Consider the following 13,244-nt stretch of genomic DNA (forward strand, 5'->3'; position numbering starts at 1 on the left):
GGGATTATGGAGGGTCAGGGGGATAGAGGGTAGAGCAACGGATGGAGGTGGGTTCATGGTGTGGGGCCTAGTTGGAAAGGCCCCAATGCCTCCTGGTCACTTACCGCTGACTGTGTTGGGCCACGTCAATGGCGCGGCGAGCGGGCACCGGGGAACCACCGTCCGTCACGCTCAGCACCTCCATCGACTTCCTCTCGGGCCGCCGTTTACCATGACGATTCAGCATGGGCGAGTCAACCCGCTTCCGGGGAGGGTCTGAGGACACAGCAGAGAGAGAGAGAGAGAGGAAACACAACAAACCAGCCGGAGACAACACCGCCCGTCACTAACCTCCCCGCCTGAGGCCTCTCTCTTCCTGCCGTCCAGCCCCAGGGAAACCCGACACAAGAGGGCCACAGACTTTCGCCACTGACCACCCCTTCCCCACAGCCTCCACCAGCACTGCCCTCCAGTGACCAGCAGGGAGAGTACGCCCTGTCAGAGCGCCAGCAACAACATCCTTCATTCATCCAGCACCCTAACAACCCCAGGCACTTCATGGAGAGCGATAAATCGGACAAAACCAACCCCCTGACACGTTAGAAATGGAATAGGCAGGGTATTAGAGAGCCACAGGAATGGAACTGCAGAGGCCCAGGCTCTGTTTTGGGGCTCAGGCAGATTGAAGGAAAGGGGTCACAAGTATGAGTCCAAAATTGGAGGAAGTTAGGAAATGGGGGTTTAAGGAGGAGGGGAGTAAGTGGGGACAGCGCTGTAGGGTCTACATCCCTAGTCACTGTCAGTAATCATGAGGCTGGGTGAGGGAGATGTTGGGCCTTGATGGGTTCAGGATAGAGGTGTGAAGTCCACTGTAGCCAAATACCTGAGGTTGACAGGCAACGTCTGATCACTGTGAGGTGTGGGGTGGTGGATACACCCTCCAGCCTCCATCTTGCAGGAGAGTGGAGGGGGGGGGGGGGGGGGGGGGTTGTTGGGATCCTGTCCCAGTAAGGTCAGCATTCCCAGGAGCGGAAAGCCAAGAACTCAGAGCTCAGATTCCGGGGCTTACCAATGTCGTTCCGGGGTGGCAAATCCTCATCCTCACAGCTCGGATACCGCTCTTTCCTGTCTAGCAACAGGAAGTAGATCATTTTCTCCTGGTTTTCTCTGAGAGGAAATGGTGAGAGACATCGATGAATGAAAGCATGGAGAGAAAGGGGAAGTTACATTTTTCATTTATATAGCAACTTCCACATCCGCCAGACAGTAAAGTGCCTTACAGTGCATGAAGCACGCTTGGATGTGTGTTCACTGTTGCAGTTGTTATTGCCCAGAGCAGACCCCCCCACCCTCAAAATATATCACAAAGGTAGCCTAGATCCTTACTTTCTCTTACTTCAAAGGCAAATGCGAGGTGTTGTGTTCAAGATGCAATTCGATTGGTCAAATTATTCAATGTTAAGCGAAACAAACTTTATTCATACACTATAGTTAAAATACAACAAAAGGAAAAGGAACTTAGAATAACTTAACTCTATTGGAAAACTTTACAGAATCATAGATTATTTTACCACTAAACAGTGACTGTTCCGATATAGTAACATTCCATAAACACACCCTTCGTAAAAAGACCAATTCAGAAACAGATTGTCTCACATGCAGTTCTCCAATCCAAAAGGAAAGACTACAAGAAGACAATTCAGAGAGAGAGTATAACAGCAGGGAGAGATTCATGGCCTTCCAACCCTGCTGGACCCCCAGCAACAACTGCTGAAAGTTAATCTAAAAATCCTGAATGTGAGTGCTTGACCACACCCGTTCAGGCTGCTTCTATTGTTCCAACTTAAAAAAAAGCCCATGGCCTCACAAGTTGTTTATCATCTCATAGACTCCTCAGTACCTGTTCCCCAATATCTCTCTGTCTAAAAGAAACCAGGACAAAACACACATCTTATGGGTGGCAGAGTAACTCAGTGGTTAGCACTGCTGCCTCACAGCACCAGGGACCCAGGTTCAATTCCAGGCTCGGGTGACTGTGTGGAGTTTGCACATTCTCCCTGTGTCTGCAAGGGCTTCCTCTGGGTGCTCTGGTTTCCTCCCACAGTCCAAAGATGTGCAGGTTAGGGTGGATTGGCCATGGTAAATTGCCTATAGTGTTAGGTGCATTAGTTAGAGGGAAATGAGTCTGGGTGGGTTACTCTTCAGAGAGTTGGTGTGGACTTGTTGGGCTGAAGGGCCTGTTTCTACATTGTAGGGAATCTAATCGAAGCCACAGTACCTTCTCACGGTGTAGGAATCTCGGCAGCGATATGTGCACAGCAAGATCCCAGCTACAGCAGTGTGAGAATCACCAGATAAACTGATTTTGGTGATGGTGACTGAGTAACCCCCACCCACCCCCTCTTCTAGCTCTTCAAAATATTGCTGTGGGCTTGTTCTACATCCACCCGGTGGGCAGAGTAGACCGCAATTTAAAACCTTAGCCAAAGCTCTAATCACATCTTTCCTATAATGTGGTTGCTCATATCTGTACACAGTATTTCAGCTCCAACAAGTGTTGTGTAATTCTGTTGCCCATTTCTAACTGCCTGTCAGATAAAACCAAGAACTGCAGATGCTGGAAATCTGACAGAAAACAGAAATTACTGGAAAAACTCAGCAGGTCTGGCAGCAGCTGTGAAGAGAATGCAGTCTCAATGTCCAGACATTCTGAAGAAGGGTCATTGAACTCTCTGTGAAACTTGAAAGTCCGCAGAAACGATTTATAAGGATGTTGCCAAGTTTGGAGGGTTAGAGCTTTAGGGAGAGGCTGAACAGGCCAGGGCTGTTCTCCCTGGAGCGTTGGAGGCCGAGGGGTGACCTTATAGAGGTTTATAAAATCATGAGGGGCATGGATAGGGTAAATAGGCAAGGTTTTTTTCCCCAGGTTTGGGGAGTCCAAAACTAGAGGGCAGGGGTTTAAGATGAGAGGGGAAGGAGTTAAAAAGGATATGAGGGGTGGTTTTTTCACACAGAGGGTGGTACGTGTATGGAATGAGCAGCCAGAGAAAGTGGTGGAGGCTGGTACAATTGCAACATTTAAAAGGATTTGAGTTGTAGGGAGAGGTTAAAAAGGCTGGAGCTGTTTTCCTGGGAGCGTCGGAGGCTGAGGGGTGACCTTATAGAGGTTTATAAAATCATGAGGGGCATGGAGAGGGTAAATAGGCAAGGTTTTTTTCCCCAGGTTAGGGGAGTCCAGAACTAGAGGGCATAGGTTTAAGGTGAGAGGGGAAGGAGTTCAAAAGGATATGAGGGGTGCTCTTTTCACACAGAGGGTGGTGTGTGTATGGAATGAGCTGCCAGAGGAGCTGCTGGAGGCTGATACAATTACAATATTTAAAAGGCATCTGGATGGGTATATGAATAGGAAGGGTTTAGAGGGATATGGGCCGGGTGCTGGCAGGTGGGACTAGATTAGGTTGGGATTTCTGGTCGGCGTGGACGGGTTGGACCGAAGGGTCCTTCAAGCCAAGCGATACGGTTTCTACAGTGTGAGCTGCTGTTGTGATATTGGAAACATGAGAATCAATTTACATACAGCAAGCTCCAAGGAGAAGTGATGTGATAGTGACCCAGATTGAGTCATACAGCACAGAAACGGATCCTGCGGCCCAACGTCTCCTTCCCCACCAGAGTTCCCAGACTAAACCATTCCCACTTGCCTGCATTTGGCCCACATCCCTCTAAACCCTTCCTATTCAAGCATCTGTTTTTTAAATATTATAACTGTCCCTGCATCTATCACCTCCTTGGGCAGTGTTGAGGTTTGACTGTTGGTCAGGTCACTGGGAAGAAGGTGTTCTGTTCTTTGTGAAAAGAGCAGTCGTGCTGGGGGTTGAATCATTTTCTCTCACCCAAGAACACAGACAGATCACCCTGAATGAGGCATCGCTGAGAATGCAGCTCTCCCGCACAGTGGGCAGCCATCTCAATCTCAGCGTTCCGTCACTGACTGGCACCTCGGGTACAGATCCTTCACTTCCTCACAAAACCTTTACTCCGAATGAAGAAGGAGGTTACTTACTCCTCAAACAGGAGATCCTGTTTCAACTTGTTCTTGTCTCTAAAACAGCCAAGCGAGTTCATACTGTCGAGGACGTCCGGGTCAATGTCGCTCACAGACTGCAGCCTCCGGATCATCACCTTCCGCGCGATCGGCTGCTCCGGTTCTGGCTCATTTTTCCCGCCTCTGAAATGACACACCCAGACCGTCAGGAGGACTCGGTCAGACCCGGTCAGAACCTGTTAGAGCCGGTCAGTCAGTCTCTCAGACTGGTGTGGCCACCATTATAGAGCTAGAACTCCAAACTGGACAGGGGCATGGGTTGGAATCCCAGTGAGTCAGAGAGATGGTGAGGAAGAGAGACCAATATACGCACATATATACACACGCACACACGTGCGTGCACAAGTATATACACATATACGCACATCTACACATACTCATGCATAAAAAGTACACACACATCTACAAACATTCATGCATAGATGTGTACACATGTACACACACACGCATGTACAAGTGTATACACACACGTACAAATGTACACAAACACACACGCGCACACGTGTATACACACACGCACACACGTGTATACACACACGCACACGTACAAGTGTATACACACACACACACGTACAAGTGTATACACACACGTACAAGTGTATACACACACACACGTGTATACACACACACACAACACACACATGCACACAAACACACACATGCACACAAACACACACATGCACACATGTATACACACGCACACATGTATACAAACACTCGTACAAGTGTATGCAAACACACACGTACGAGTGTATATACACACACATGTATACACACACACGCACACGTGTATACACACACGCACACGCACATACACACACACGTACAAGTGTATACACACACACGCACGTGTATACACACACGCATATACACACACACGCACATGTGTATACAAACACACACACGTACAAGTGTATACACACACACACGTACATACACACACACGTACATACACACACACGTACATACACACACACGTACATACACACACACGTACATGTGTATACACACACACGCGTACAGTGTACACAAACACGTACATGTTACACATACATGTACATGTGTATACACACACATTTACTCCAAGGTTCACAGTAGCATGAGGGGACTTGCCACTTCAGGAAGAAGTGACTGCATGAGGGAATCAAGAGAAAGAGACCATTGAATTGACCCGGGTTTCATTCCCTGACTCACGGAGCCGGACCAGGAGGACACCATTTCACCCTGGAACCTGTTCTGCCACACAACAAGCCCACACCTTTGTTTCCCCCATCCAGTAATAGCTTTGAATCACAAAACATCTATTGGCTTTAAAATGAACAATTGATCAAGGATTCACCGCCATTTGCGGAAGGGAGTTCTAAACATTGTTTTTGTGGAGAAGAATTTCCTAATTTCACTCCTTGCAGGTTAACAGTGTTGCCTGGTCCTAGATATATCAAACCAAAGGAAATCATCTCTCGTTGCCCCTCTGGATGTGTGCTCCCACCACTTTAGCCGCTCCACCCAATGCAGGAGGCATTGAGATCCAGAGGCCTGCTCACACCAAGGAAAGGGGAAGCAATGATTAATAAATGGCCCTCTCTCTACTGTTTCCTTAGAAAGGAAGGATTCATTCCCTCCGGACCTAACAAATACCCTTCGAGGGAAATGCAGAGGGAGGAAAAGGAAGAAAAAGACATGTGGAAGAATCAAGTGAAGTGGATTAGTCACTGACGTTCCCAGAGGGTTTGACACTTTTGGATGACTCCTCTGGGCTGTTCCTGGTTCGACAGTAATCATTGACTTGGTTAGAGAGAGAGAGAGAGAGAGAGAGAGAGGGAGATGTGAGAAAGTGTGGGTCACCCTGACATGGCTGGGAGCTCTGACACATTGCTGCTGGCTCTACAAGCTGTCATGCAGTGTGTACTTACTGATACCAGGAGTGCTTCTGAATCTGTTCCAGCTATGGCCAGCAGGTAGGTTGCGGAGGAGAGAGAGAAAGGAAAGGCGTTTAATGAGAGAATGCAGAATAGACACTTGCAGTTAAAGAGAAAACCCGAGATGGTGAATGCACCAAACACGAGAGAGGGGAAGCCTGAAAACAGAGATTACCCCTTTCACTCACCAAAGAGGTAATAGCAATATGCCTCCCCCTCCTTGATGGGGAGCACCGATAACCTACCCCCAACTGTGCAGAACACTGAGAATCCTCACAGGGGAAGTGCACATACCACTTCATCCACATGGAGTAACATTTATAAAGTTCCCCTTCAATGGTGTAACACTGATAAACCATCCCCCTCAGTTGGGTAAAACTGATAAGCCTTCCCCCTCAATGTAGTAACACTGATAAACCATCCCGCTCAGTGGGGTAAAACTGATAAACCTTCCCCCTCAGTGGGGTAAAACTGATAAACCATCCCCCTCATTGGGGTAAAACTGATAAGCCTTCCCCCTCAATGTAGTAACACTGATAAACCATCCCCCTCAGTGGGGTAAAACTGATAAACCTTCCCCCTCAATGTAGTAACACTGATAAACCATATAACACTGATAAACCTTCCCCCTTAATACAGTAACACTGATAAACCATCCCCCTCAGTGGGGTAACACTGATAAACCTGCCCCCTCAGTGGGGTAAGACTGATAAATCTTCCCCCTTAATACAGTAACACTGATAAACCATCCTCCTCAGTGGGGTGAGACTGATAAACCTTCCCCCTCAATGTAGTAACACTGATAAACCATCCCCCTCAATGGGTAACACTGATAAACCATCTCATTCAGTGGGTAACACTGATAAACCTTCCCCCTCAATTCAGTAACACTGATAAACCTTCCCTCTCAATGGGGTAACACTGATAAACCATTCCCCTCAGTGGGGTAAGACTGATAAACCTTCTCCCTCAATACAGTAACACTGTTAAACCATCCTCCTCAGTGGGGTAACACTGATAAATCTTCCCCCTCAAAGCAGTAACACTGATAAACCATCCCCCTCAATGGGGTAACACTGATAAACCATCCCCCTCAATGGGTAACACTGATAAACCATCTCATTCAGTGGGTAACACTGATAAACCTTCCCCCTCAGTGGGTAACATTGATATAGCTTTCCCCTCAATGATGTAACACTAATAAATGTTCCCCCTCAATGAGGTGACACTGAAAGCCCTTCCCCATCAATAGGTAACACTAATAGCTCTTCCCCCTCACTGGGTTAACAATGATATCCCCCCATTCCCCCGTGGTGTTGATGGTGAATCCGTTGCTGTGGAAACAGGACATGGCAGAGAGTGAGCTAGACCAAGGTACTGACTGAGAGGCGTTTCTCTGCATCCACTTCGATCATGCCCCGCAGTAAATTCTGGCAGTCGGGCGGAATAAAGTGCGGCATATGGAAGACCCCTCGTTTCACCTTCTCTAACAACTGTCGGAGGTTGTCATCATCAAACGGCAAAGCTCCCTGGGGGAAAGAAAACAACGTTCATGGTAACCATCGTCATATCCCACATGCCCCTGTCCACCTGTCTGATGTGAATCTTTGGTGTTCTCTGACCCAGAGGGCTGTGCATGCTCCAGTGCGGAAACATTAAAGGCTGAGATTGACACACGTTTGGTAACTTTCAGGAAATCAAAAGGATATTGGGAGAGTCTGAGACCAGAATGGGATGAGATGGGAATGGGATGGATGAGCCAGGGAGAGATGATGTTGTGTGACCAGGATTTGGTGTGAGTTGGGGAGGGGGGGGAGCTGGGAGCAGCAGAACTATGGCTGATTGGTGGAAGGGTTGGAAGCTGGGCAAGTGGCCAGGAGAGGAATGGTCCAGCCTTGAGGTGTTGGGGGACGTGGCCAGGAGTTCAAACAACAAATGGAGACGGGCGAGATGACCAAAGGTTTCCACCCCACAGGCCGCCCCAGAGAGAGAGCAGCAGAGAGGTCAGGTGGTCAGCTCAGGGCCTAACAGGGAGCTCCGAATAAGGGCCCAGTGTAAAAACTTTGAGAGGGGTGGCTTTCAGTCTTCATAGGATTTCTGTAAACCCAGGAACAAAACCTTTGACACGCAGCCAAGGGTGAGAAAAATGATACCCACCTTGTCACGTTTACATTTTTAAGGGAGGAAACAAAATTAAGAAGCTTGAACCCAAAGAGTTTTGAATTTGACTTTTATTTTCCATCTCTGCTGAACGTAATTTATTACTATTGGCTATCCATTTGTCACCTCAGGGTCAAGTCATTAATAAATGTCTAAAGATTGGTTTCAGTAACATTCCCCAGTAAAGGCTGCTCTATGATCCAGCTCCTTCACCCAAAGCCTAGCTTTAGGCCCCAAGTGTGGGTAGAACCAGCAACATTCTCGGAGGGATGGCACGGGAGCCTGAACCTCTGAAGCCGTCTCCTTCGTGACGGGGAGTTGCGTTTTCTTTAGGAACTGGAGAAAGGCGACAGGAAACTGTCCCACATTATCTTCTCCTGCTGTTCGCTGAATGAAAACGGCGGTGGGGGAGGGGGCAGTGTTGAGGGAGGTTCATCCGAGGAACAAACAGGAGAGCACAAGACCTCAAGCAGTGAAAGAAAGGGTTGACCAGGTGCAGTTCACCCTCTGAGGCCGTTGTTCCCTCATAAACCCTCAGCATTACCCCGGGCGGCTCCATACCTGGCTCACCTGTTTGGATGGGAGTTACCTTCGTGCACTGCGCCTTGCCATAGTCAGGTGACCTGCAAGGGTCACGAAAAGGATTGAAGCAGAAGGCATTCTGGGCACTGGACCTAGAGGCACGCAGAACAATGGCCGAGGGTTCCATCCCATCAGAGGAGGCAGTGGCCTGGTGGTAACATCACTGGACTGTTAACCCAGACACCTAGGTCATGTTCTGGGGACTTGGGTTCGAATCCCGCCACGGCAGACGATGGATTTTAAATTCAATTAAAAATCTGAAATTAAGAGTCTAATGATGACCACAAACCCAAAATCGTTTGGTTCACTAACATCCAGGAAACTGCTGTCCTTAGCCTGGGTCTGGCCTACATGTGACTCCAGACCCATAGCAATGTGGTTGACTCTTAACTACCCTCTGGGCAATTAGGGATGGGCAATAACTGCTGACCTAGCTGGCAATGCCTTCATTCTTTGAATGGATAAAAAATTAGTTGATCCACATGAGGTAGCACAAACCCAAGGCTGGTAGCACAAACTGGTTGGGAGCCGGAGAGTAGGCCCATGTTTCCTTACCACCAAGAGTGCAAAGAGTATCACACCGCAGCTCCACACGTCTGCCCGACGGCCATCGTACTTCTCCCCCTGAGGACAGGAAACACCATGAGAGGTCAACCTTGTGTTCTGGGATCGCGGCCGCACACCAGAACGCTGCCTTAACCGGGTCATCACCTCCATGTTTACCATTGGCCACCAGGCCATGAACTCTCACCAAGCCATCCCACCCCAACCCATTCTCCCCCCCACCCCGCCCCAACTCTGCTCCTTCATGCTCGAGCCACACGGTGGAGGAGGGTTCAAATCCTGACCCCATCTCCAACAATGTGCGGCCAACCTGGTTGAGCAGCTTCCCCACATGCTTCTCAGAGTTTACAAGAATGAGGGGTGAATTTATTGAAGCAAATGTTTCCGAGTGGAGGGGGTTGTGAATGAGCTTAACAGGGCAAATGCTGAGGGGATATTTTCGCAATGAGTGACTCCCCTCAAGGGCAACTAGGGACAGGCGATAAATTCCAGTGACACCCCCCCCTCCCCCAACCAAAAGAGCTAACACCAATCAAAAAGCAGCCATTGGGAATGACACTCAATCTAAAAATGCAAATTTTTAACATGAAAATAAACAAGGTCGAGAAAAATAAAATGTAATCCAAGAAATAGACTTACCCTGATGACTTCTGGACAGGCATAATGTGGAGACCTGCATCCAAAAAATAAAATACGTACAGGATGGTTAGCTGCGTAGCAACAGAGGCCTCCGTTCTCTGGATTCCCACCCAGCCTGCACCGTCAAGGTTTACATCTTGAAAATCATGTCTGAGGAGCCTTCGACATTGAGTTGGCCTCCACGCACCCCCAACCCTTTCGTTCCCAGGATTCCCTTCAGCCTCAACTGCCCAGCGTTCCGGCAAGACAGCACGTGGGAGTAATGCGTCCAGTTCGACTCTGCTTATCTAAGGGGTTTGCATCAAAGGCAGTGCAGAGAAAGTCCGCCAGGCTAGTTCCCGGGATGAATGGGAATGTGGGCATTGTCTGCCCCCACAAACAGCAACTGGTGAGGAGAGGCCAAGTCAACAGGACCCAAGGTCACTGGAGTTTGGACGAAAGCGAGGTGATCTTATTCAAATAAATAAGATTCTGGGGGTGGGGGAGGATGGTTAGACAGGGTAGTTGCTGAGGGGGGAATCAGGAGGCACAGTTTCAAAGCAAGAAGGAATGTTTTAGCGAATTTTGAGAGGATATGTAGCTCAGGTTGAGGTTCTGGATGTAGGTTTGCTCACTGAGCTGGAAGGTTCATTTCCAGGCGTTTCGTCACCCTACTAGGTAAAATCTTCAGTGGGTCTCTGGGTGAAGCACTGCTGATAATTCCTGCTTTCTATTTATATGTTTGGGTATCTTTGGGGTGGTGATGTCATTTCCTGTGGTGATGTCATTTCCAGTGGTGATGTCATTTCCAGTGGTGATGTCATTTCCTGTTCATTTCCAGACGTTTCATCACCCTACTAGGTAAAATCTTCAGTGGGCCTCTGGGTGAAGCACTGCTGATAATTCCTGCTTTCTATTTATATGTTTGCGTTTCTTTGGGGTGGTGATGTCATTTTCTGTGGTGATGTCATTTCCAGTAGTGATGTCATTTCCTGTTCTTTTTCTCAGGGAGTGGTAGATGGTGGTAGATTAAGTTAGATCCCATCTACCACCCCCTGAGAAAAAGAACAGGAAATGACATCACCACAGGAAATGACATCACCACCCCAAAGAAGCCAAACATATAAATAGAAAGCAGGAATTATCAGCAGTGCTTCACCCAGAGGCCCACTGAAGATTTTACCTAGTAGGGTGACGAAACGTCTGGAAATGAACCTTCCAGCTCAGCGAGCAAACCTACATCCAGAAAAAATTTCTCCTCTCGCAAGGTTTTGAAGGTTTGGAATTCTGTCCCTTAAAAGCAGCGGAACAGTGATTGTTTGTGGCTGGGTTGATGCGGATTGCTCAGGGAATCATGGATTTGGAGTAGGAGGGGCCATTAAAGTGGAGTTGAGGCCGCAATCAGTTCAGCCATGATCTTAACGAATGGTGGGTCAGACTCGAGGGGCCGAATGGCCTACTCCTCATCCTATTTCTTGCATTCTTATCAACACCCAGCACCTTTCAACCACAGGAAAACATCCCAAGGTGCTTCACAACACAGAGTGACACTCATAGCTCAGTGTCTGCATTTTGGGAGTTCAATACTGTAGGGATTGTAACGAGGTCAGTCAGACGGACCTCACAGTATATTGGGGCCGTTAACCTGGTCCAATCAGGGAGCCCTGGCTGACATTTTTAAACAGGAGATTCAGAGTCTCCCATGTGAATAAAGGGTGACTTGGTGACGGGATACAGGCCTCTGTGCAATTATTTCAAATACCCACTCCAGAGACAGGAGGACAGTGCTGTCATCCAGACAACAGAATAAACTGCTCTGCTGCCTGTCCTTTCAAGAGTCTGTGGCACTATTTCAGAGATGAGCAGAGGAATTCTCCCCTGCGACCTGGAGAAATATCAAACAGACCAGACCAGGGCGATGATCTTCCATTGCTGTGCCAGCATCTTCCTACATGAAGACAATGACAACACTTCAGGGGGCAATGTCTTAAAAGAACTTTGGCACATTTTTGGGGTGCAAAAGGTGCTATGCAAATGCAAGTCCTTTTTGTTCATTTTTAGGGTACTGGACGAGGGAGTCATCCCTGGAGATTATCGCTGACCCACGTCCTCTGGTGGGGATGGTTAAAGGAACTCCAGTCTGAGCTTACAGATAATGGAGGGTCACCTGGGCTAAATACTGGAGGTCACAGCCTCCCAGGGAATTATATCCCAGATACAGCCCACACCAAAGACGGGGAATAAAAAGTATCAACCACCACCGCACAGCAGATTGAGCAGACACCTACAGGCAAAAGAAATGAGAGGCACACGGTAGCTCAGTGGTTAGCACTGCTGCCTCACAACACCAGGGTCCTGGGTTTGATTCCCGCCTCAGGCGACTGTCTGTGTGGAGTTTGCACATTCTCCCCGTGTCTGTGTGGGTTTCCTCCGGGTACTCCGGTTTCCTCCCACAGTCCAAAAATGTTCAGGTTAGATGGATTGGCTGTGCTAAATTGCCCGTAGTGGTAGTCACATTAGTCTGGGGTATATATAAGGTGGGGGAATGGGTCTGGGTGGGTTACTCTTTGGAGGGTTGCTGTGTCTTGTTGGGCCAAACTGTAGGGAATCTAATCTAATCACAACATTTATATAGTGCTTTTCAGGACATCCCTAACAATATCATAGGCACTGAAGGCATTTTCCCACCTCCCCACGTGTCGCCATGGCAGCCAACCAGCACACAGCAAGATCCCGCGAGCAGCAACTCGTGCCGAGCGATGTGGGTTGAGAGATACATGTCAACCCGAGGGCAAGGTGGATGGAAGGCCGTGAATCGTGTTGAGGGACAAGCCCCTTACCCGCAGCTGGTCTCCAGGAGACTGTCGCCAACCTGCAGTGAAGCCATTCCAAAGTCCGCGATGCGAATGTTGTTCTTCTCGTCCAGGAGTAGGTTCTCTGGCTTCAGGTCTCTGTGGCTGCGGAGCAATGGAGAGAGGGAGGTTAAATCAATCACCAGGGCCCCGGGATCAACTAGAGGTCAGGCCTCATCAAGACCGGACTGATGATTGGAATGGCCTCTTCAAGAGTACTGTGTGGAGTTCTGGCCGCCCGGTGATAGGAAGGAAATTACTGAATTGGAGAGGGTTTAGAAAGGATTTACCTCGATGTTGGTGGGACTGGAGGGTTTGGGTTATAAGGAGAGGCTGGATAGGCTGGGACATTTTTCACTGGAGCACAGGAGGCTGAGAGGTGACCTTATAGAGGTTTATACAATCATGAGTGGCATGGCTAGAATGAATAGCAAAGGTCTTTACCCGCAGGTGGGGGAGTTCCAA

At 48.6% G+C, this 13,244-nt stretch overlaps 1 protein-coding gene across 1 annotated transcript in view; it reads right to left on the reverse strand.

Annotated features, from left to right (window-relative positions):
* LOC122542020 (serine/threonine-protein kinase BRSK2-like) overlaps positions 1-13,244 on the reverse strand; it is a 175,407-nt gene that overhangs the window by 32,884 nt on the left and 129,279 nt on the right. Inside the window, exons 5-12 of the mRNA XM_043679311.1 lie at positions 12,768-12,884; positions 9,949-9,982; positions 9,301-9,369; positions 7,386-7,532; positions 5,998-6,029; positions 4,043-4,207; positions 1,049-1,146; positions 105-255 (exon numbers count right to left, since the gene is read on the reverse strand). Coding sequence (XP_043535246.1) covers positions 105-255; positions 1,049-1,146; positions 4,043-4,207; positions 5,998-6,029; positions 7,386-7,532; positions 9,301-9,369; positions 9,949-9,982; positions 12,768-12,884 — 813 coding nt within the window. The remainder of the gene's footprint in view (positions 1-104; positions 256-1,048; positions 1,147-4,042; positions 4,208-5,997; positions 6,030-7,385; positions 7,533-9,300; positions 9,370-9,948; positions 9,983-12,767; positions 12,885-13,244) is intronic.

Source organism: Chiloscyllium plagiosum, chromosome 39, assembly GCF_004010195.1.
Source record: "Chiloscyllium plagiosum isolate BGI_BamShark_2017 chromosome 39, ASM401019v2, whole genome shotgun sequence".
NCBI lineage: Eukaryota > Metazoa > Chordata > Chondrichthyes > Orectolobiformes > Hemiscylliidae > Chiloscyllium > Chiloscyllium plagiosum.